The 24217-nt window shown below is 55.2% G+C and overlaps 2 protein-coding genes across 2 annotated transcripts in view; one reads left to right on the plus strand and one right to left on the minus strand.

Annotated features, from left to right (window-relative positions):
- Positions 1-2690: 2690 nt before the first annotated feature.
- On the plus strand, positions 2691-5915 carry ISLR (immunoglobulin superfamily containing leucine rich repeat). Its single transcript, XM_010375996.2, has 2 exons — positions 2691-3036; positions 3868-5915. Exon 2 carries the CDS (start codon positions 3876-3878, stop codon positions 5160-5162), a length of 1287 nt encoding a protein of 428 aa, XP_010374298.1. The 5' UTR covers positions 2691-3036; positions 3868-3875; the 3' UTR covers positions 5163-5915.
- A 2505-nt stretch (positions 5916-8420) lies between these two features.
- Positions 8421-24217, minus strand: part of STRA6 (stimulated by retinoic acid 6) — a 33223-nt gene continuing 17426 nt past the window's right edge. The window contains exons 9-20 of the mRNA XM_030931232.1: positions 22792-22914; positions 20416-20483; positions 20159-20235; positions 19832-19893; positions 18099-18261; positions 13913-13988; positions 12815-12948; positions 11304-11421; positions 11122-11223; positions 10258-10421; positions 9745-9900; positions 8421-9195 (exon numbers count right to left, since the gene is read on the minus strand). Of these exons, the coding sequence (XP_030787092.1) occupies positions 9032-9195; positions 9745-9900; positions 10258-10421; positions 11122-11223; positions 11304-11421; positions 12815-12948; positions 13913-13988; positions 18099-18261; positions 19832-19893; positions 20159-20235; positions 20416-20483; positions 22792-22914 (1407 nt within the window). The 3' untranslated portion in view covers positions 8421-9031. The remainder of the gene's footprint in view (positions 9196-9744; positions 9901-10257; positions 10422-11121; positions 11224-11303; positions 11422-12814; positions 12949-13912; positions 13989-18098; positions 18262-19831; positions 19894-20158; positions 20236-20415; positions 20484-22791; positions 22915-24217) is intronic.

Genomic DNA, 24217 nt, shown 5'->3' on the forward strand with positions numbered 1-24217 from the left:
AGAGTCAATGGTCCTTAGCTGAGATCCTGCTGGCCCTATTATCCTTCCTGGTGGAAGCGGGCACTGCCACACCTTGCAGGCAGTGGCAGGACCTGAGCAGACTAGGAAGATACATCAGTGACCAGCATGCGCAGTCTCATGTCTGCCCAAGTGGGCTGGTCCCTCTCACTTTTTCCGCCCTCAGCCCCCAACATCTGTTCTGAGGTGGGAGTCTGAGCTTAGTATTTGGCTGTCATCCAGGTCTTAGGTAGGGAATGAGGGGACAGACTCCCTGCCCCCAGAAGACTGCTGACATACTCACCCATCCAACAGAGCATGGGTCTCCTACACTGTATGAAATATTCTCTAAAATGTCTTGGGCATGCCCCTTCACTAGCCTGGGCCCAAAGGCCCTATCTGTAAGATGATGAGGCGGTGAAGTGGGTGAGCTCTAAAATGCTTCATTCTGATGATCACCCAACTTGTCCATCATGCCGTGAAGGGGACGCTTACTGAGTGTCTTCCCAGTGCCGGAGATCAATAGCACCTGGGAAGGTAAGGCCTCTGCCCTCAGTGGGCTTCCTCTCTAGTAAGGGGTCGCACATTAAACACACATGAATAAATAATCGCCGGGCGCGGTGGCTCAAGCCTGTAATCCCAGCACTTTGGGAGGCCGAGACGGGCGGATCACGAGGTCAGGAGATCAAGACCATCCTGGCTAACACGGTGAAACCCCGTCTCTACTAAAAATACAAAAAACTAGCCGGGCGACCTGGCGGGCGCCTGTAGTCCCAGCTACTCGGGAGGCTGAGGCAGGAGAATGGCGTGAACCCGGGAGGCAGAGCTTGCAGTGAGCTGAGATCCGGCCACTGCACTCCAGCCTGGGCGACAGAGCGAGACTCCGTCTCAAAAAAAAAAAAAAAAAAAAAAAAAAAAAAAAAAATAATCACAGCTTATAGGAAGAGCTATGAAGAAAAGTCAGGAATGTCCGCAAGAACAGTCACTGGGAACTGAGGGCTGTGGAGGTGCTTGCACTCTGACCCTGGTGTGCTTGGAAGGAGGGAGATGAGGTAGGAACTGTGAACTCCTCAGAGCACCCTGGAGGTGAAGCTGCTGGCATAGACTTTGTGCAGGTGAGGGTGTGTGTATGGGCTGTGCAGAATACACTGAAGCCCCCTCCACCAGGAAGCCCTCCCTGACTGACACAGGTCACTGTAACTCCCCTCTGGTTTACTGAACCCTGGATGTGTATTCTTGCAGCCTCTGGTTGACCAACCAAACTCAGGACTTTCCTAGAAATTTTCCGGCACAGTGAGGATGATGCAACAGAGGCCTTCCTCTGCAGGGGAAAAAAGGGGGACGCTCCACTAGACCATAATAATATCCTCAACATCATACTGGGGTGTTTTGCAGGCAGCATGCTGGGGACTTCTGTGGCCTTGCTTGGTGACAGGGAATGGGGTGTGATGAGCTGCGGCAGGCTTCCTGGGGATGCTTTCAGCCAAAGATGATCCCTGTCTGCCCTTGGCCCTGCTGAGAGGGTAAGTTGAGCCATGAGCAGAATTCAGCCAGTTATCAGATGGAAGGCTAAGGAAGCTTGGGGAGGGCTACTGAGGAGATATGGTAGGCTTGTTCTGTGGAGGGGAAAATTCTTCAGTCTACAGAGTTCTTTTCTGGGGCTTCTTCATCTTTCGATTTCTCTTCCAGTTCCCTTGTTTTGGGCCTCTTTTGTTTCCCCATTCCCCTACCCTGGGCCTTCCTGTTTGGAAAAGGGGTCAAATATCTTCACCCTGGAGGCGTCTGCCCCTTCCACACAGTTGGTGTTGTAACAGTGGAGCTCAGAGAGGCCAAAGCTGACCGCATAGATGTCCAGCACCAACAGTGGGATTTTGGGCCCTGCGGGGGACACAGAGAGAACTCTCCAGGAGTGCGGCCCCTTGGCCTCCCCTCTGGGTGCCCAGTGGGCAGTGGGCCTGGGTGGCTCAGAATCCCGGCCAGGAGCACTGAAGGCCAACAGGCTCCCGCCCTGAGCTTTCTGAGCCAGGATTCCTTGTCTCCTCCCCAACCAGTAGGGAGTGCAGTGAGGGGCGGGGCCTGGAGTCTTGGGAGCTCCCTGGACAACAACATGCATTTAGCGCAGCTCAGTCTCAGAGCCAGTAGGATACGTTTTCTTAAAAAAAAAAAAAAAAAAAAAACACGCCTAACATCTTGGCTTTCACTGAAGGGTTGGTATCTGCTTTGTACACTTTGGTCTTCTTGGCTTTTCACTGAGACACAAATACATGGATGCACACTCACTTCCACACACAAACCCACACCAAGCCAGACACACCCATACAAACACACACCAAGACGTACACACACACACTCACCCACAAATTAATGTACGTGGTTTCATACCCACATCCACACAAACACACATACAAAGTCAGGCACACACAGAAATACGCACCCTCACACCCACAAACTTGTACACACACACACACACATACACACCAACACACATACAACCCTGGCTTGGACAAAGGCTTCCCCTTTTTCCTTTTTTGCAGTGGAAGTTTCCCACCTTCCATGAGATTCAATTTCTCGCCCTTCCCCCACTAAAATCCTCCTGGCCCCATCATTTCTTGGGTCCTTTCCAGAAAGTGCTGTGTCTTTAAGGAAGTTGAAGCTGCTAAAAGTGAGTGAGAGAGAGAGAGAAAACACAACCCAAAAAAATTTGGCATCTCTTCCCCCCTCAAGTTTCTGGTGTCACTTATGAAACACGGGTCCTTGTTGCTGCAGAGCAGTTGTTTTGCTGGAAGGAGGGAGTGCGCGGGCTGCCCCGGGCTCCTCCCTGCCGCCTCCTCTCAGTGGATGGTCCCAGGCACCCTGTCTGGGGCAGGGAGGGCACAGGCCTGCACATTGAAGGTGGGGTGGGACCAGGCTGCCCCTCGCCTCAGCATCCAAGTCCTCTCTTGGGTGCCCGTGGCCCTGCAGACTCTCAGGGCTAAGGTCCTCTGTTGCCTTTTGGTTCCACCTTAGAAGAGGCTCCGCTTGACTAAGAGTAGCTTGAAGGTAAGCCAGTGGGGAGGAGGGCTCCAGGGCCAGCGGCGGGAAGGGGAGGCCTCTTGGATATAGGGGCTGGTTCCCTCTTGGTCCATCCCTGCTAGTCTGAGGTGCATGGGACAATCCTTAGCTTGGAGCCGTCCAGGGGGCATCTGCTGCTTCCACAACCCACAACTGAGGCCCCCCAAATCCCAGCTGCGTTTGGGCTGAGCCCCTGGCCTCACCCCAGTCAGCTGAGAGGTCCTGGCGGGGGGTTATTTGGGCAGCTGCCTGGCTAAGTTTGAACAGAATAGGCCACGGGTGTGATTCCACAGAAAAGGCCTGGTGTCTGCTGCGGTCACGGCCGGAGGAGCGGGAGGGGGTGGGTGGAGTGGATGGGGGTGGTGTGCACTGCACAAGGGGCCTTGTCTGGGCCAGGGCAAAGCATACCTATGGGGGACTCCGGTGGGAGGGACTGCGGCCAGGATGTGGGAGGGCAGGGGGAGGTTCTGCAAAGTGCTGGGGGAGGGGGGTGGCTGGAAAACAGATTTCAAGTCATAAAGTCAGCTAGGAACAGGCCAAGGCAGGGAGAACTCTCCACTCGAAGGAGGAGCTGGGGTCCTCTTCCATCCTGTCTTCGTCCTGCCTGGCTGCGTGACCTCGGGCAAGTCTCTGCCCTTCTCTGGGCCTCAGTTTCTCCTTCTGTAGGATGGGGGCGGTGGGCTAGGTGGTGTTGGGCTTTAGCTGGGTTATGTGGGACAGGGCCTCCTGATGGGAAAGAGCTCTGGCTGGGCTTGTGGGAGGAATGAGTCCCTCTGGCGAGTTCTCAGGATCCCCTGGGTGACATGCCCTTCTCTGCAGGAGGCACCATGCAGGAGCTGCATCTGCTCTGGTGGGCGGTTCTCCTGGGCCTGGCACAGGCCTGCCCTGAGCCCTGCGACTGTGGGGAAAAGTATGGCTTCCAGATTGCCGACTGTGCCTACCGCGACCTGGAGGCCGTGCCGCCTGGCTTCCCGGCCAATGTGACTACACTGAGCCTGTCGGCCAACCGGCTGCCAGGCTTGCCAGAGGGTGCCTTCAGGGAGGTGCCCCTGCTGCAATCGCTGTGGCTGGCACACAATGAGATCCGCACGGTGGCCGCCGGTGCCCTGGCCTCTCTGAGCCATCTCAAGAGCCTGGACCTCAGCCACAATCTCATCTCTGACTTTGCCTGGAGCGACCTGCACAACCTCAGTGGCCTCCAATTGCTCAAGATGGACAGCAACGAGCTGACCTTCATCCCCCGCGATGCCTTCCGCAGCCTCCGTGCTCTGCGCTCGCTGCAACTCAACCACAACCGCTTGCACACATTGGCCGAGGGCACCTTCACCCCGCTCACCGCGCTGTCCCACCTGCAGATCAACGACAACCCCTTCGACTGCACCTGCGGCATAGTGTGGCTCAAGACATGGGCCCTGGCCACGGCAGTGTCCATCCCGGAGCAGGACAACATCGCCTGCACCTCACCCCATGTGCTCAAGGGCACACCGCTGAGCCGCCTGCCACCACTGCCATGCTCGGCACCCTCAGTGCAGCTCAGCTACCAACCCAGCCAGGATGGTGCCGAGCTGCGGCCTGGCTTCGTGCTGGCGCTGCACTGTGATGTGGATGGGCAGCCGGCCCCTCAGCTTCACTGGCACATCCAGATACCCAGCGGCATTGTGGAGATCACCAGCCCCAATGTGGGCACTGACGGGCGTGCCCTGCCCGGCACCCCTGCGGTCAGCTCCCAGCCGCGCTTCCAGGCCTTTGCCAATGGCAGCCTGCTTATCCCCGACTTTGGCAAGCTGGAGGAAGGCACCTACAGCTGCCTGGCCACCAATGAGCTGGGCAGTGCTGAGAGCTCAGTGGACGTGGCACTGGCCACACCCGGCGAGGGTGGTGAGGACACACTAGGGCGCAGGTTCCATGGCAAAGCAGTTGAGGGAAAGGGCTGCTATACGGTTGACAATGAGGTGCAGCCATCAGGGCCGGAGGACAATGTGGTCATCATCTACCTCAGCCGTGCTGGGAACCCTGAGGCTGCAGTCGCAGAAGGGGTCCCTGGGCAGCTGCCCCCAGGCCTGCTCCTGCTGGGCCAAAGCCTCCTCCTCCTTCTCTTCCTCACCTCCTTCTAGCCCCACCCCGACCAAGGCTGGGATGAAGCAGCCCCAGGGCTTTCCTAACTCCTCCCCTTGCCCCTGCCAATGCCCCTTTAAGTGCTGCAGGGGTCTGGGTTTGGCAACTCCTGAGGCCTGCATGGGTGACTTCACATTTTCCTACCTCTCCTTCTAATCTCTTCTAGAGCACCTGCTACCCCCAACTTCTAGACCTGCTCCAAACTAGTGACTAAGATAGAATTTGATCCCCTAACTCACTGTCTGCGGTGCTCATTGCTGCTAACAGAATTGCCTGTGCTCTCCTCTCAGGGGCAGCATGCTAACAGGGTGGTGCCCTAATCCAACTGGGAGAAGCCTCGGTGGTGGAATTCCAGGCACTGTGACTGTCAAGCTGGCCAGGGCCAGGATTGGGGGAATGGAGCTGGGGCTTGGCTGGGGGGTGGTCCGAAGCAGACAGGGAATGGGAGAGGAGGATGGGATGTAGACAGTGGTTAGCATGGCTCTGAGGCTCCCCAGGGCCTGCTCAAGCTCCTCCTGCTCCTTGGTGTTTTCTGATGACTTGGGAGATTGGGAGCCCCTTTGTCCTCATCTGAGACTGAAATGTGGGGATCCAAGATGGCCTTCCATCCTCTTACCCTTCCTCCCTCAGCCTGCACCCTCTATCCTGGAACCTGTCCTCCCTTCTCCCCAGCTATGCATCTGTTGCCTGCTCTTCTGCAAAGGCCAGCCAGCTTGGGAGCAGCAGAGAAATAAACAGCATTTCTGATGCCCCTCCGTGTCTGCCTGGAATTTTGTCTGGATCTAGGAGACCCTACTGGGAGATAGAATCAGGAGCTGAAGATGCAGGGCAGCCAGACTGCCTGCCCACAGTGGCAGGGGCCTCTGGGACCCCAACAGACTGTGGAGGCACAGGAGGGCTGACCCAGTGCTTGTGTCAGGGGCTGGGCCTTGCAGTGGGCTGAGCTGCAGATAGTCCCTTCCTCCAAACCGTCCCACAGGACAGGTTGGGGCAGAAGCCTGGGGTGGCTGGCTACCCTGAGCAGCGCCTGATGTCAGCATTGGCTTCAAGAGAGGCATTTGGAAAGGCACAAGGAAATGGAGGTCCTGGGTGGTAGTTCCTCTTCCCTGTCCTGCTCCTGGAAGAGATGTTAGGAATGAAGAGGAAAGAGGGGACAGGTGGGGCAAGATGGAGGAGACAGATGAGGAGCAGGGGACACAAGACAGAGAAGGAGAAAGCCCCAGAGAGACTGGGAACAAGAACATATTTGAGGGAGAAGCCAGGGGAAATGAATCATACTTATCCTTCCCCCAAAGAAGAAATGGTATTCCAAGAGGAAAGTCCAAATGAGGACTGCAGATTCCCTGTAGGAATCTTTCCCCACGGAGCAGGTGGATCAGTAACTGGCCTGGGCCATGTGTGTGTGTGCGCGCGTGCGCGCACGTACAGCAACTTTCAACCTCTCCAGATGAGGAGCATAAGGATGATGTCCTAACCTGGAGACTCTGCACAACCTCCTATCTGTGCCAGGTAGGAAATATGTCTTCCTACTGCCTCTATCCCATCCCTTTCAAGATCGAGGATGCTGCGTGCAGAGACAATGGCCCAGAGGGAGAGGCTCTGTGGCCTCTGTCCAGAGCTCCCAGAACTGCTGAGTTCAGCAAAGTGGAGGCAGGAGGCTAAGGAGTCTGGGGTAGCAGCTGTGAGCTTTGGCTGCTGGCCAGCCCCCTTCCCTCCCTCCTGGTCCACATACAGCACCTCCCCCTGCCCACTCTTCCTTCATCCACTTGCAGCTCCTGCTGATGTCACCAGCAGCATGTATCAAGAATGACTCCTAATCTAAAATAAAAGTTGAAAAAAAAATGACTCATGTCTGGTGGAAAACAGCAGGATGGAGCCAAATTCCATGTGCTGGGCCACCTTGGGTAAGTCATTGCCCTCATCTGGGCTTCAGTTGCCTCAAAAACCAAATGATGTGGTAGGACTGGGTGCTGCCTCATGGTCCAATAGACTCTGATTGCCTAAAGCTTGATATTCCCAGCCTGACTTGGGCATCCCTGGCTCCATTCCCACCTGAGCGGCTTGGCTTCTTGGAGTAGGACCTTGACCTAAGACCTGGGTCAGGGGCAGCACAGGGAATGGCTGTGCCTTGAGTGGACTAGCTACTCCCCTGCTTTAAGGTCTTCCGTGGCCCCCCACTGCCCTCCAGGTGAAGCCTGAATTCCCCACTTAGAGCCTCTCTGACCCAATCCTCCAACAAGCCCACCCTTTCTGCCTCTTCTTGGAACAGCTATTTAATTGTTCCCTTAATGCTCCACGGTGTGCCATCCTTTGCACCCTTGCTTACACTGTTCCCTCCATCCAGGCACCCTTTCCCTGTTCTTCATTTGGCTAAGTCAGTCTTTGAGAGCTGGCTCTGGCATCACCGCCTCCAGAAAGCCTGGAGGTTCCCCCATCCCCAAAGTAGACAGGGCCCCCTTCTCTGGGAACCTGAATTCTCCCCCCCAGAGAGGTCAGTTGCTGAAACAAGGTCAGGAAGCCTCTTTCAATGGGCTGCAGTGGGATCGCAGCGTGCCTCTTTGGTCTCCTCAGGACAACCCTGAAAGTGGGTTTCAGGTCCCTGACCCCACCCCCGGCTTTATAAGTATTTGAGGCTGTAGCAGGAACCTGGGCGTGGGGCAGGGGACTGTTGATCTCCACTAATTGTGCAGGCATTTCTCAAGGCCCTGCAGACCTAGATCTGTAGGGTAGCCACATCTTCCTACCTTCTGTAGCCCCCAGCCCCTCAGTGGACCCAGGGCATCTTCCTTATTCATATACCCCACCCCCACCTCCACCAAGCCCCCAGCAGGGAAAAGACCCTAGTCTGTCTCCACCCTCCTTTGCCCTCTGTATTCTCATTCTACTCCCATCAGGACAGCCCACGCTCTGTGCCCCCATGTGACAGGCCCCCTCCTACCTCCACACCTGGAGTCACACTGCTTCCCCAGCATTCCTGAAGTCGCTTCTCCTCCCCAGATCCTGCCCCTTCTTCAAGACCCAGAACAAGTCCCACTTCCAAAGCCAGCATCCACATGGCTCAGGGGTGGCATCATAGGGTCCCCAGTCTCTTTGCCACCCAAAGGGATGCAGCTATGAGTTCTCTCTGCCTTCCACCCAGTGTCTGGCCCAGCATGTGACCAGAACACCTCAAGCCCCATCCCCATCAACGCACAGTGTGGATGTACTGACAGCGTAGGCGGGGTTTTCCCTGCATACCCCTCCTGCTATGAGGACAGTTTCTCAGGAACAAGTTTATTGCAGGGAACACACTAACCTCTTTCATAATAGCCAAAGGCATAAAAACTACAAAAATATCTGGCTCTCAAGTGTGGGCAGCTCGGTGTGGGACCTGGTCTGAGTCGTGACTTGGGCTGCCCTTCAGGCCAGCAGCCTGGGAGCCTTCCAGCCACTCCCCAGAGAGGTCCGTGGAGCTGAGGGGGTGAGGCAGTGCCTCCGCTGCTTCCACAGCATGAAGGCCAAGGCTGAGGTGGAGCTGAACTGGAGTGGTTCCAGAAAAGGCTTCATCGAGGCCCTTTGAGGCTGGTGGTAGAGCCAGGGTAGGGAGAGGCCTGGATGTGGCCGCCCTGGCTCGACTGGCTCCTGGACCAAGGCCCTAACCCGCCAGTTTCTTTCTTCAAAACCCCTGCTGGCTCTCCCATGGCCAAGTGGGCGGAGCAGAGCTCTCCTGAGGCTCCCAGCGCAGACAGACCTCCACCCAACCACGGTGATCCAGAGGACCTGCCGGCTGCATGGCTGGGGTGATGCTGGGAGAGCCAGGGAGGGAGGAGGATGGTAGGCAGGAATGTGCCTCAACACAGATGGGCAGGTGGGCTGGCCTTCCCTGCCCTCAGGACTGGGCACCATTGGCACCCAACAGGGCCGTCTTGCGGAAGACCTGCAGGGTTGGGTTGTGCAGCAGCGTGTAGGCCAGACCCCAGCGAGCCCTGCAGCGGCTGGCCCTGGGCCTTGCTCCCTTGGCCATGGAGTCCTTTGTCTGTAACAGCTGCAACCCTGAGAGAGATGGACTTTCTGTGAGTCACTCAACAAATACCCAGCCAAGCCTCCCTGGCCCTCAGACCTGAGCAGAGAGCCTGAAAATCCCAGGTGTAGTGCAGGTGGTGAGGCTTAGGATGTCCCCTGCAGGCAGCACATGGAAGTGGGGTGTGAGGTCTGTGGAAGGTGTGTGAGGACTGGAAGCTGGGTGGGACAAGGGTCTGGAGCTGGCTTAGTGTCCCCTCCCTACACATACTTCTGGGCAGAAAGAAAGGAGGAGGTCATACTCCCTGTCCCAAGGGAGAAGTGGGGGCAATGAGGGAGCCCCTTAGCAAGACAGCTGTTTCATTCTCTCTTTGTGCACACATATGGTGTGTGTATGTGTGTGTTCATGTCATGGAAAAAATTACCCTGAGATCAGACCAGGAGGGGTGACCAAAGGCAGCCAAAGAAGAGAGGAAGTGAGAATTTTCCTGGCGCTCACTCTGTGTGCTGGGGAGGGGCACGCATCCTTCCTGGGAGAAGCTGGGTAGGCTCTATTCCCCCATTCCCAGTGGGAGGGCGCACCTTCGTCTTCCTCCCCTGGTCTGAGGCTGTCCTTGGGGGCCGCCATGGTCCTGGGTAGGAGGCTCCGAGCTTGCAGGAGCAGGAAGCAGAAGGCTGTCATGGCTGGATGCGACTGGCTGACCTCAATCTTCAAGAAGTTTCGGTATGTGTAGTAGCCTGTGGTGGGGTGGCGGATGGCAGTGCTGGGGGAGCAGAGGCCAGACTAGAGGCATCCAGACACCCCCTAACACACACACAGGGAGTGCGCGTGCACACCCTGCATCCAAGCATGTAGACACACCAGGCACATGGCATATCTGCTGCATGGGCACATGTGGACCTGCTAGAACACCCCACATCCACTGCACATGCTGCAGGGCCAAACGAGGCACAGTGCAGGCACACACAGGTGGCATCTGCAGCTACAGACATCAGTGTGAACTGATCAGCTGGCACAGGCCTGGGGCAGGGAAGATGCCTTCCTCACTGCTTGGGTAGCCTGAACAACCCTCCAGCCCTGCCCAGTGACCTTACCGGGGTCGAGAGTGGCGGCTCTCGGTGGCAGCAGGCTGAGGTCCATCTGGCCAAGGTGGATGGCATTGTAGAGGGCAGAGAGGAGCACTCGCCAGGTGGCCACCATGGCACCCACCAGCACATTGAGGGGAAAGAGAAGAAAGGTGGCTGCATAGAGCACTCGCCTAGGGTGGGAGAAGAAAGCTGAGGCAGGCCGTCCCCCAGAGCCCCCTCCCCAGGGTCAGTGTCAGACCTAGATGCCCAGAACTGCTGTGTATTTACTGAGGACCTACCATTTACTGCTGTGTCTCCTGTGCACCCCACCCTGGGCAAGGTCTTCTCTCTTTCAACCCACTACCCTGGGAGATGGGAAACTGAGGCCCAGAGAGATTGGGTGACTTAGCCAAGGCTGTCAGCTATTCAGTGGCAGAGCTGGACTTTAATTCTAGGTCCATCTAAGTCTTTCTATGACCCTGATGCCTCCCACCTCCCTTTTCTAGGTCCCCTGTCTGCTAATTCCAAATTCCCCTGGGAGCCAAGTCTCTCCCACAGCCTTGTCATCTGACAGGGAACTCCCTTGCTACAAAGCGGGGAGGGGCATGGTTTTGAGGAAACAGAGGATCCAGGGGAGAGCTGTACCAATTCTCAAAGCAAGAAAGGTTCCCAGGGGTACTTCCAGCCCCATGCCAGGTTTGTAGAGAGGTACTTTGGAGTGGGCTGAGCCACTGTCCCTTTTCTGTATGGGTAAGGCAAGCTCTTTCTACTATCTTCTGGGCTTCTTGATAGAGAGAGATAGATGGCAGTGGAGGGAGGACACAGAAAGAGAGAGACGCTGAAGAAAAGGCTGAGGGCCTGAGGGAGCCACAAGCCCAGGTGCCGCCTCACCGGTTGGTCAGCTGTGGGTGTCCATCATGAGTCTCCAGGAAGACCCAATGGGCTGCCATGTTCTGCAGGGTCACAGCCAGGGCCAAAGTCACCCAGAAGGGCCTGCCAGTGGGATGGGGAGGTGGTCACTGTTAGCAGACCTCCAAAGAGGCCCCGAGCCCTCCATGTCTTGCTTCACTCACCACGAGGACTCCAGGGAACGGAAGAGCAGGAGGTTCCTGCCATGGAGCACAGGCATGAGCACCAGGAAGGCCAGGGCCGTGGTTCCCAGGAAGAAGATGATTTGCTGCACCAGGAGCCCTGCCAGGGGCGGGAGAGGCAGGGGGACAGATAACAGGTTCTATGAAAGCTGGCCACCCCTACCACCCCCAGAATCAAGGACTTTGGAATTGGGCAGGCCTGGTTTTAGATCTCTGCTCTGCCTCTGCCCAGCTATGCTGCCTTGAACAAGTCACTTTACCTCACTGAGCCTCAGTTTCTTCCTCTGTAAAACAGGGATAATAGTCCCTACCTCAGAGGCTGTGGTAAGGATCCGATGAGGTAATGTCTGTGGAAACTCTTAAAATCACAAAGTACTTTGCAAATGTTATTTCCCTCCAGTTTCTCCTGAGTTTGAGTTACTCGGGAATAAGACTACATTTTAAACTGATTTTTGCATTCCTTCAAGCTAGAGCCTGGCATATGGTAGGTGCCCAAGGACTGTCTATTGAAATAATCTGGCCAACTGATTAGAGAATACCTACAAAAAGGCCTGGAGGCATAAGGGCTACCAAGAAGAGATGCTATGGCTTTTGTCCTAGTAATTCCTCCACTCCTTTACCATCCTTCTCCTCCCTCAAGGAGGTGAGAATGGAAGGAAATGGAGAGAGAGATACAAGGCCCTTGGATGTGCAACCCTGGCCACAGCCCCTCACCATTCAGAGTGCTTTTCTCACCGCAGTACCCAAGGGGAGAGTCAGACACTTGGGGCTGGTAGGGGTCCTGGAAGGTTATCTGGTCCAACTCTCTCAGGGCAAGACCCCCTTTGCAGACCCCAACAATATCCATGGAACTCCGCTTGCATACCCTCAGTGACAGGGGTCTCATTACCTTTGTAGGTAGCCAATTGTGGCACAGCCCTTTCTTAAGTTGGAGTGCAGTGGCGTGATCTTGGCTCACTGCAACCTCCACCTCCTGGGTTCAAGTGATTCTCCTGCCTCATCCCCCTAAGTAGCTGGAACTACAGGTGTACATCACCACACCCGGCTAATTTTTGTGGTTTTAGTAGAGACGGGGTCTCACCATGTTGGCCAGGCTGGTCTCCATCTCCTGACCTCGTGATCCTCCTGCCTCGCCCTCCCAAAGTGCTGGGATTACAGGTGTGAGCCACCGCGCCCAGTCAGGAATGTACCATTTTGAATTTGACACCTCCAGACCTGGGTCCACCCCCCATGAGAACATCTGATGGCACCCAGGGTTCACCTCCATGTGGAGGGTACCCACTCAATTTCCCAAGGGCTCCTGTACCCCCATCCTGAGTAAGCTTCTTAAGGGCAGGGAAGGCAGGGGGGGTCCCTCCTCTTGCTGTCGCCCCAGAGCATTTCCAGACAAACCCTGAGGGCAGTACTTGCTGAGCACTCTTCTCTTCAACTGGGGCCAGTGTCTGAGGTGAGGCCCAGGCCGAGGCTGGCTGTGGCGGGCAAGGGAGGCTCACCAAGGCAGATAAAGGCTGTCTGGTAGGCACTGAAGCTCATCCAACAGAATATGGCTTGGCGGGAGGGGTGGGGACTCCGATGCAAGGGACTCAAGTCCAGGGCAGCTCCTCGGTACAGAGCTTGAAGGTTGGTCCTGGGGTGGAAGCCAGGGAGGCACAGACCTCAGGAAGCGACACTGTCTTCCTAAATCCTCTTCTGGGCCAGCAACTGTCCAAACTCCCAATAGAATTTCAACCCACAGCCATCAGCAGGGAGTCCCAGAACTGTGGGAGCCAGGAGGAGGCCACTAACCCAAGATATCTGGAAGAGGTGATACCTGGGCAGTCTTAAATAGTGAACGAGGAAGACAAAACCAGGCAGAAGGCTCAACCTGAGCCAAGTCAGAAAAGTGACAAACAACAGTGAGAATGGAAGTGACACACAGCACAGCCACCTGGGAAAGAGGCAAGGCAAGCACAGGCTGGGGAGCTTTGAATGCCAGGAGAAGGAGGGGTGACCTGTGGAGAAAGACCCCTGGGAGGAGCTCTGAGGGCACATGGGCCAGTTCTCTGACATGGGTAAGTGCTCGGGCTGCCCCTTCCACCTGCCCTGGGCCTTCAGTGCTCCTCACCACTCACCACTGCAGGGCAAGTGAGGCAGCATGGCGAGACCCGCACCACCTCTCCAGAGCGCTATGCCCCCAGGCCACCCCTCACCTACGCTCTCACATGGCAGGGCCACCCCAGCCTCTGCTCTCGTCCACATAGTCCTCACCTCCTATCTCTTCCATTCCCGGGAAGGTACAGCTTCCCCAGGCCACCTTCCCTCTCATCCAGCCCACCCGGTGGCCCCTACTCTCCATCAGCTGCCCTGAGTTGGTGGTGCCCTATGTCCCTCATACTCACAGACATTTCCCCAACCAGACAGGAAGGTCCAAGTGCAGGACCCGGCCCCACCTTCTCCCTCCACTGCAGCACAGCCACACTCAGGTGGGCTCCCTGACAGCCTGGGCTGGCAGAGCCCTTCCCTATCTCTAGCCCCAGGGCCTCCCTGCAAACCCACAGGACTCCCACTCCTTCCCCACCTCTGCACTGGGTGAGCCGGAGCCTGCCACTCACCTGTGTGTCACCAGTGAGCGCATCAGGACCAGGAAGGTGAGTGAGCAGGACAAGACCAAGGCCGAGATGTAGCACACTGGTGGGCAGAGAGGGGACAAAGTGAGAGGTCAGGGCCTGGAGCCTCCTGGGGTCTTCGGAACCCCTGCCAGGGTGGTGCCTTGTGGGGAGTTCCCCCTGCCCCACAATGAACTCTGCATGGAGGCCTCTTGGCCCCATCCCCAGTTCTCAGATCTAGTAAGCCAATGACTTCGGCCACCCCATTCATCCCGGTGATACATAGTAGCCAAGAGATGAAACCAGCTCTGAGTCTGCAGACCTGGTCCTCACCCTGCTGTTGCTGCTTCCATTGCTGCGGGACCTCCATCCAACCTGGCATCTGCCTCCAGCTTCACTGCTTCTTGGCCATGTGGCCTTCAGGAGGGCACTCCATCTCCCCCAGGCCCCCATTTGCTCGTGAACATACTGCTGGGCACGCTGTTATGCTGCCCAGCTCCCAGGATAATGTGAGCCATAAGGCCCCATCCACGTCTGCACTAACGGTCTTTGTTCAGGGCATAGAGGGTGTGAGTTCGGTGTGGCCTGAGTCCATCAGAATAAGGGAGGCGGCCGCTGTCACCCAGCTCCCTCACCCCTTCCCTGGCCATGCACACAATGAGTGCGTGCATGATGGTGTGTCATGAATGAGCCTGGATGTTTAAGAATATCAGGGGTGCAGGCCGCAACTCTCCCACCTTACATCCACATCCAGCCTTGCTCTGGACTGTCACGGCAACCCCACGAGGTTAGACAGAAGAACTGTTCCCACTGGGCTGAAGAGGAAGCTGAGGCTCAGAGAGAGGGCTTCGCCCAGCCAGCCATGCCGCTAGAAATGATAGAGTGAGGTGTGCAACCATTTCCAAGCAGATCCAAAATGAGCCTGAGATGCCTGCACCCTGATCTCATTAGTCAGCCCAGGGAAGTGTTCCTGGTGCCCGTGTCACCACCAGAATCTCAAGCGCAGGGAAAGCAAACACAGAAAAGGTGAGTGCTAATTCCACAGAGCCACAGGGATTACAGCGGTGGGTCTCCACATTGACATCGCCTTTAGGATCACCTGGAGCTGCTAAAACTCGCCCATGGCCCAGCCTGCACCCAAACCAGTCAAATCAGAATTTCTGTGGGTGGGACCCAGCCTTAGCCTGTGAAAGCAACACTGGTGATTCAGTGTGCAGTCAGGGCTGACAGCCACTGCTCTGGGGACTTTTCAAAGGCAGAGCCTTCATGATTTATTTCCATCAGCAATGAATTGAAATCAATCAACCAGCCAATATTCACTGGGTGCCTACTACAGTGGTGCTCAAACTTTGCTTGCATGAGAATCACTGGAACTGTAATCCTGGCACTTTGGAAGGCTGAGGCGGTGGATCATCTGAGGTCAGGAGTTCGAGACCAGCCTGACCAATATGGTACTAAAAATACAAAAATTAGCCGGGCCTGGTGGCAGGCGCATGTAATCCCAGCTACTCGTGAGGCTGAGACGGGAGAATCACTTGAACCCAGGAGGCGGAGGTTGCAGTGAGCTGAGATCGTGCCACTGCACTCCAGCCTGGGAGACAGAGTGAGACTCCATCTCAAAAAAAAAAAAAAAAAAAAAAAAAAAAAAATTAGCTGGGACTGGTGGTATGTGCCTGTAATCCCAGCTACTCAGGAGGCTGAGACATGAGAATTGCTTGAACCCAGGAGGTGGAGGTTGCAGTGAGCCAAGATTGTGTGACTGTACTCTAGCCTGGGCGACAGAGCACAACTCCACCTCAAAAACAAACAAAAAAATCACTGGGAGGGCTGTTCAATCATAGAGGCTAGGCCCCACTCTGAGAGTTTCCGATTCAGTAGGTCTGGCACAGGGTTTGAAGTCACCGGGTGCTTGCCGGATTCAGCCAGGACTAAAAATGATGCTACAGACAGCCAGGCCCTTCTGCCGGTCCCTAGCTCCCTCCTCCAGGGCCCTGGCCAGGACACTTTTCTCAGAAGCAAGGTTGGGAGAAAGCACTGCAAATGCATAGCTCCAGCCTCTGTGGTCCCCCTTCTGGAGCCAGCTGGGCTGCAGCGAGGGCACATTCTGGACCAGTTGCTGCCAGGATGTGAACAGCCCGCCTGTTGAGCCTGGCCTGGTGAGTGTACAGGCTAACACGGGGTGAAAGTTAGCAGCCCCCTCGGCCACAGGCCTGGCCTTTGCTCTCCATCCATCTACCTCCTACCTCTCTCTCCCTCCATTGGTCCCCAACTTGGACACCCCCAAACCCCAGCACTCACACAATCTTCCTGCTCTTTGCCACCTCTGGGATCCTGTGCCTGCCTTCTTCTGGGCCCTGCTTTGGGGGATAGATCTGTCTTCCCTCATGTGATTGAGGGCCTCAAGGGCAAGTGTTCCTTTTTCACTCCAGCGCTCATTTTGCAGGTGGGGAAATTGAGGTCAGGAGAGGTAAAGCACTTTGCCCAAGGTCACTTAGCTTGTAAGTGATGGAACAGAGATTATAATCTGGTTTGCCTGACTCAGCCTGAGCTCTCTGTGAGTGATGCCAGGCTTATGGTCCAAGTGCTGGTTGGCAGTCCTAAAGAAGCTCTGAGCTCAGAAGACATTAGCTCCTTAGCCAAAGGACAGACCAAGGGACACTGGAGCCCAGGTTGTGGGGTGGCTTTGGGGCCTGGTGGCAGGCGCCTATAATCCCAGCTACTTGGGAGGCTGAAATGGGAGAATTGCTTGAACCCATATCTCTAATCCTCTTGGGCTGCAGTATTCCTCATCTGCAAATTCAGAGAGTAGATGCTGCTCTGTTTGGCCCAAGAAGATCCAAAGTGGGAGCCTTTGAGCTTGGAAACTGTAACATGCAATTAAAAATATAAGGCGTGATGAGTGGAAGCAGAATCCTTTGCCCTGGACATGTCTCTTCTTGCCTTCGAGCCTCAATGTCCTGCTCTGTGAGCTGGGATCAATGATGCTGACCTACAGGGTCACTGTGAGCAAGGGTCTGAGGTTGGTTGTGGACTGACCTGGACCATGTCTGCACCTGCCTATGACCCAGGTTGCAACCAGCTTGAAAAATCTCCCAGGAGAAGTCATTTTCAGCTCACCCAGAACTTGTCACCTGTCCAGTTTGTGGGCCTCAGCAGCAGTTCCAGGGCAGCCTCTAGTATGGGAACTGAGGTGCTCAGGGAGATGGTGGAGGTGGTCAGGGAAGGAAGCGGTCACTTCGTGCACCTCTGCCCACTCCCCACTCCCTGCCCCCCCCAAGACCAGCACGCCCAGGTCTGTGGGATAAGGATGATGTTAATGGTCAGGTACAGCTTTGGAGCAGCCACACCTCCACCTGCAACGCTGGCAGCCCACGCTCTGACCATCACGTTACTCCTCAGAAGCCGGGGGCCTGTCCGTCCCAGCCTGGGGCCCCCAAGTCAGCAGAAGGTGCATGCCTCCTTAGTCCTGAGCACGGGGCTTTGCCCCAAGGTGATGGAGAGAGCCCCCGCCTAGTCTTCAGGAACCCTGCGTTCTCTTGGCTGCACTCTGCCCTGCTGGATGGCCTCAGGCAAATCCCTCCCCATGTGTCAAGTGGGGACACTTCTCAGTCCCCTCCACAGGGCTGTTGGGAGCGCCCAGAAGGCAGAGTAAGTAGGTGGCTGCAGGAGGCATCAGACCACAGAAGCGAAGGCCGGGATGGTTCCCTGGTTCAGGAGCTCATTGTCAGAGGAGGGAAGGAGAAAGGAGATGGCCCCAAAAGACAGGGAGTTGGGAAGAGAAAGCCTGCGCCCTGCCCAACACCAGCCCTCTGCCATGAGGATTCGCTCAGAAATCCTTACCGTCCTCCATCGCTGTCTCCTCCCTCCTTCCCCACCCTCATCTCACCCAGCCCATGGCCTTCCTCATCTCCATTCCTGGAGAGTTGGTCAGAGACACTGGGGGTGGTAGGGGAAGGTGCCACAGAAGCAGGCAAGGGGCAGGAGCTGCTGAGATGTCCCTTCAGGTTTCATGGAAGCTCAGAACTGGAAGCGCCAACTGCCTCAATTTGGAGATGAGGCAATTGAGACCCAGAGAGGGGAAGGAATGTGCCCAAGGGCCCCCAGTGTGTCCATGGCCGACTAGGGCATAGACCTTGGGTCTCCCCATTTTCATTCCCCACTGCAGCCCTCAGGGGCTCCCTGGAGGCCTCACCTTCCAGAGCCCACAGATGGTGCTTCACCAGCTCCACCACCTCCTGCTTGTCCTCTGAGAGCACGATCCCAAAGCCGGCCAGCAGATAGGAGACATCCGTGGTGATCCCCGCCCTCACCTTCTGGATGGTGGGTACCACACCCACCAGCAGCAGCAGGGCCACCTGGAAGAGTCCCACAGTGAGGGCCCCATCCCAGGAAAGGGTTTTCTGTACTAACAGGGGAGACTTTGGGGAAGAAATTGGCAGCACACAGGCTCCAGCCACATGCCCATTGCCCATCAGTGTTCTTATCTGCCCCTTAGAGCAGGGTCCTCATGCCTCTAAATGAGGACATTACAGACAGGTGCAATTATAGCCTAATAGGCCAAAGGCATGCCTTCAAGCACCATAACTGCATACAGTCGGCCCTGCATATCTGTGGGTTCCACATCCATGACCAACCAATTCAATCAAGCACAGATCAAAAATATTTGGGGAAAAACCCTCAGTAAAAAATAATAATGCAATACAAATAATACAAATAAAAAATAATACAGTAGAACAAGTTTTGGTTTTTTTTTTTTTTTTTTTTTTTTTGAGACAGAGTCTTGCTCTGTCGCCAGGCTGGAATGCAGTGGTGCAGTCTCGGCTCACTGCAACCTCCACCTTCCAGGTTCAAGCGATTCTCCTGCCTCAGCCTCCCGAGTAGCTGGGACTACAGGCCCATGCCACCACATCTAGCTAATTTTTGTATTTTTAGTAGAGACAGGGTTTCACCACGTTGGCCAGGATGGTCTCAATCTCTTGACCTTGTGATCCACCCGCCTCAGCCTCCCAAAGTGCTGGGATTGCAGGTGTGAGCCACCGCGCCCAGCCATGGGACAACTATTTACATAGCGCTTATGTTCAGTATTGTAAGTAATCTAGAGATAACGAGGTATACTGGAGAATGTGTGTAGGCTACACGCAAATACTACACCATCGTATATCAGAAATTTGAGCCTTTGGATTTTGGAATGGAGGGGTGTCCTGGAACCAGTCCACCTCAGATACTGAGGGATGACTGTGTCTGCACCTCTATTTACCCATCATCTATCTATCTAAACTTTGGAATGTAAAATTTCCGGTTTTTCTATGTTGTGAAAGTAAATGAGTGCAGGAATTAAAGCTAGACAGACTTGGATTCAAACTTAGGCTATGCCGAGATATCAGCTGTGCAGAAACTTGGCCAAGTCAAATTCACCTCTCCGAGCTTCCATTCTCCCCATCTGTAAAGTGGGGAATAATTATAACTACCTCCCAGGATCTGAATTGTTGTTGTTTGTTTTTTCTTTTTTCTTTTTTCTTTTTTTGGAGGTGGTGAGGCAGAGTTTATCAAACATGTTATCTCGCTAAATCTTCCCAATTACTCAAAGAGGAAAATTACTCTATTTCCTCCTTTTTACAGGTGAGCTAACAGGTTCAGAGAGGTTAAATAACTTGCCCAAGGCCACACAGGAGGTAAATAGTGGAGCTAGGATTTAAATTTGTGTTTATGTGGCCTCCAAAATTAATGCTCCGAGTCACTTTGTGAGTACAAGAGTGAACACCCCCACCCTTCTGGGTAGGCCAGAATTCCCAAGATGGCCTGCAGCACCTGGTTAGGGTTCTGGATGGAGCACCTAGAGAGCTGGGTTGGGCCGGAGCTACTCCAGGCTTGGGGGTTGAGGGCAGGGCTCCACAGGCAGATGGCAGTACAGGGTGCAGGACATACCTGGTAAATGGCCGTCCCTGTCAGTGTGGCTGAAAGCACCAGCTTCAGCGGAAGACGGAATCCTGTAGTCCTCAAAGGAAGGAGTGTGGTGAACAGCACCACTCAGGCCCGGGAGCCCTCCTCCCTCCCAAGGGTCCCAGGAAAACAGCCAGCAGGACTCTGAATGACCAAGGCCAGGCCAGGGTCTTCCCCCTGTCCCAAGCTGGTAGTTGTCCCTGTTGATGATAAGGATTCCAGGGAGCAGGAGCCAGTCCTCCACTGAAGCTATTCTGTGCAAGGTAGAGTAACACCCCCTGTCACGCTCGGCCTCAGCTCCCAATCCCATACCTGGCTGTGGAGTGTAGATACAGTGTCTCAAGCAGACCCGGGCCCAGGACAGGAAGCCATGCTTGGAGGTGTGGGAGCTGCAGAAAGACCCAAGCAGGTGTGGGGTCCTCAGTGGAAGCCCCTTCCCTGAGGGCCAGCCCCAGAGGCTGGTCATTCTGCCCCTCTGCCCCTGCCATGCTGCCCAGTGCCAGCTTCCCAAGCACGGCTTCTAACCAGCCTGATCCACTGGCCCACAGAGGGTGTGTCGGAGACCCCACCTGCTTCCCAGCTTCTTCCTGCAAAGGAGGTTCCTCAGATATTCCTCAGAGTAGCTGCTCTGCAGCCCCTGTGGAGACAGACAATTGAACAAGCAGATGAGACCTGCCTCGACCCATTCGTGGGTCCCTGGCTCAGGGAACTAGAGTGTTCACCAAGCAGGTGCTCCATAAAAACCTCTTGGCCATGGCTGTGGTGGTGAGTGCGGAGGGGGCTGACTTGTGGGTTTGAGATCCATGCACTCCAAAGCTTCCCTTTTCTCTCTCACAAATACAAGGCCAGTTTCCTGTCAAAGAACCATCAACGCCAGGAAGTTCTTCCTAAGATCTGTCTCCAACTCTCACCTGCTTTGCTCAGTCACATCTCATCACTGTTTCTTCCCACCCCTAGCCCTCTGGCCTCTGCCAGCTGAAACTGGGGCAAAGGGAAGCTGTGTCCCACGGGCACATCCCAGGCCAGGACACAGGAGGGGTCATTCCAGGTCAGACCCCCTCAGGCTTCTCCTCCTGCTACTACGCAAGGGAGATCACAAGGGTGACCAGATTTGTCTAAGCCACATTCCAGGCCTTAAGCTGCCTGTGAGGTGGCAGAGGTCCATGGGAAGATGGGGCGAGCCCCTGCCCTGAATCACTGGGAGAACATAGGCGATTGTCACTTGTTGCCATGACAACCCTGGGATCCAGGGCAGGAGTGGGTCAGCTCAAAGCTGATGGGGGTCCTTTGAGACTTAAACCTCTTTGACCAAAGTCCAAAGAGGATTTTGCACCTCTCAAGCCTGGGAGGAAATGCTGGCAATGAAGAGAGGGGTGGGGTGGTGGAAACCCTGGAAGGGAAGGTAAAGGGGCATGCCTTGGGCACCACGTGGCCCTGGGGGGTCGCTCCCTCTTCAGAGCCAGCTGTAAACAGGAGGGGACACGGGCTTCCTCGAGGAGTGTGAGCCTCAGCAGGGCAGGAGCTACAAGTGTTCAGAACTCCCTGCCTGCCACATGGGAGCCGAGCCTGGAGTCTGTGGGCCTTCTTGGACCAGAGAAGCCCAAAATGGACCCAGAGCTCTCCACCCTGCCTAGGGATCTCACTCATTCTCTGGATTCAGTCTGACCTTGCCGAGTTAACACCCAGTCCCAGCCCCTCTGCTGAGCTCCACACTTTGGGCAACACACACTTAGGACCAAACATTGTCCCGGGAGCACCTGCTCCTCCCTCCACCTTCCCTGGGCCAGCAGCTGGCATCACCATCTACCTGCTGGCTGCCCAGGTGCCTCATCAAGCCTTTCCTTCCCCTGCCCTGTCTGAAGAGAAGCCAAGCCCTTTGGCCTCTATGTCCTAAGCCTTTCTCCTAAGTCTGTCCTTCTTTCCCCTTTGAGGGCCTCTGCAGAGCTTTCCTCTTCCTCCTCCCTCACCAGAAAGATGTACTGGACCCCCCCTGCACCCGCAGTCCCAACACCCGCTGCACGTTTCACATTGCACTGTAGGTATTTGGTGCTGCATCTGTCTCCCCCACCACACTGGGAGCTCCTGGAGATCAGACACAAGTCCATCAGCTCCAAGTCCACAGCACTGAGCCCAGGGCCTGACATGGTAAGTCCTTAGAAGGCTTTTCAATAAGATCGAAGTATCTTCTAAGAATTCTCTTACCATGAGGCATTCATCCATCCATCTTTCCTTCCATACACCTTTCCTTTGACCCATCCACCCATCCATCCATCCATTCATCCATCTAATCAAAACTTCAAAAATATTTGCTGAGTATCTATTAAGGGCTAAGGCCTACCCAGTGCTGCAAATACAGCGAACAAAACAGACAGAAAACCATCTCTTCCCCTTTACTCATGCTCTTTCCTGTGCCTACAATGTCTGCTCCTTATTCTCTCCTCACTCTAGATCTCCCTGTCCTTCAGGCCCTTGCTAACGTCTACCTCCTCTAGGAAGCCCTCCCAGCCGTCCCCTTTATCTGAAATTATTCAACCACATTCAACCTAGAGTTGATTCATAATGCAATTCTGCCCTGGGTGCTTCCTTAATCATCTCAGTATGTGCAGAACTCGGATTAGGCACAAGGCTCCAGGCTGTCTCTCCAGCCAGATCTCAGTGTTTCACAGACAGAGCTATGACTCTCCTGGCTTCTGACTCAGTTCTGCTTTGTTAAGTCCCTACTATTCATACAGCCCAGTGCCGCGGGTATCCTGGGTGCCAGTCAAGGGCCAGCCCAGCCTTTGCCTGGGGAGGGAGGACTAAGCAGTCTCAGCAAATATTTTCTGAGCATCTGTTCTGTGCTGGGCCCTACATTAAGCACGGCCATGTATCTGGGACCACAGATATGGGGGAATAGGGCTGTCTTGGGTGCTGAGGAAAACCTTACCCCAAGCCTGCCCCTTTACCTTGGAGCCTGCTCCTGTCCTACGACTGAAGCTTCTCACCAGCTGCACAGGGTACCAAAGGCTCAGGAATCCGAGGCCCAGCAAGAGAGGCAGGGAGGCCAGCAGGGAATAGTACTTGTAGATCTGAACAGACAAACACCCAGACAGACTACCTTCCACCTTCTTCCCCCAGCCAAGAACCAGAATCCATTGCCCTTCCCACCTCACACTGGGCCCTGAGGATGGTCTGGGGGGTCATGGGAAGGCTTCAGCTCCGTGGTCCCAAACCGCCACCCAGCGCAAACCTGCCCACTTCCCCTTCTTGAGCCCTGCAGAGAAGCTCACCCCTCCCCCAGGCTCCTGGACCCCCACAGGCCTGAGAGGAGCCAAGAGGAGGAGATAACTTGATTCCCTCCTGCCCACCACACCCACCTCAACCAGGGCTGGAATAAGCCCTGGAAAGAACACCTCTTTCTGTTTCTGTGTTCCCGGAGCATTAGGAACAGTTCTGAAAATCACACGAAAGCCTGACTTTGCCTACATATAGTTTTCAACCTAAACATCAGCAAAGTCTATGCCCTACTTCCCAGGGCTGAGGACTTCCTGGGGGTGGGCCTTTTGTATACTCATTCATTTATTTGTTGGTTCAATATACTTTTATTGAGAGCTTAGTATGTGCCACGTTCTAGGTGGTAAAAAAGAGCCACCAAGTCCCCCCTCTCAAAGCAACCTCTAGGTCTTCACCTCCACCCTGAGGGACTGGTGCTATCAGCTCCAGGGACGGATTCACCTCCACCCTGAGGCACTGGTGTTATCAGCTCCAGGGACGGATGCAGAAACAGTCTCAGAAAGGTGGCACTGTTTCCCCAAGGCACTTGGTACCACCTGGCATCATTTTGTTTGTGTAGCGTATCTCCCCTACTGAAATGACAGCTCTTGGGAGGCTAGGGACTGTGTTTGTCTTGTTCACAGCTGTAGTCCAGTGCCTGGAAATGTCCCTGGTACAGAGTAGGTGCTTCAAATATGTTGTTGAATGAATGGTTAAGCGAATGAATGAAGTGGTGAAGCTGGATTCACACTCAGGTTGTCTGGCTCTAAAGCCTGTACCATCACTCTTTGGGTTCTAGACTGGACAGCTTCACAGCTCCAGCCAGCAGCCAGTGAGCAAGGTCCTGAGGTTCTGGAATTCTCCTCTTGTCCCTCTAAGACCATCCCTGACTTCACACTTGCCGGCCTCCATCACGCTTCACTTCCATTCCCTCTCCAGCCTGACCAAAGGGAAGCTGGGGAATCACTAACACAGGCGTTGGGGGAGGGGGGCCATTTCAGGCTTTCTCTTCCACCTACTCTGCCCACTTTTCCTTCTCTGCCCCATCCTAGACTTAAAGCTCCTGAGGGCTGGGCCCAGCCGCCTTGTTCCCTGCCTCTCCCACAGAGCAGTCAATCT

This window comes from Rhinopithecus roxellana, chromosome 5 (genome assembly GCF_007565055.1).
Source record: "Rhinopithecus roxellana isolate Shanxi Qingling chromosome 5, ASM756505v1, whole genome shotgun sequence".
In the NCBI taxonomy this organism is placed as follows: Eukaryota; Metazoa; Chordata; class Mammalia; order Primates; family Cercopithecidae; genus Rhinopithecus; species Rhinopithecus roxellana.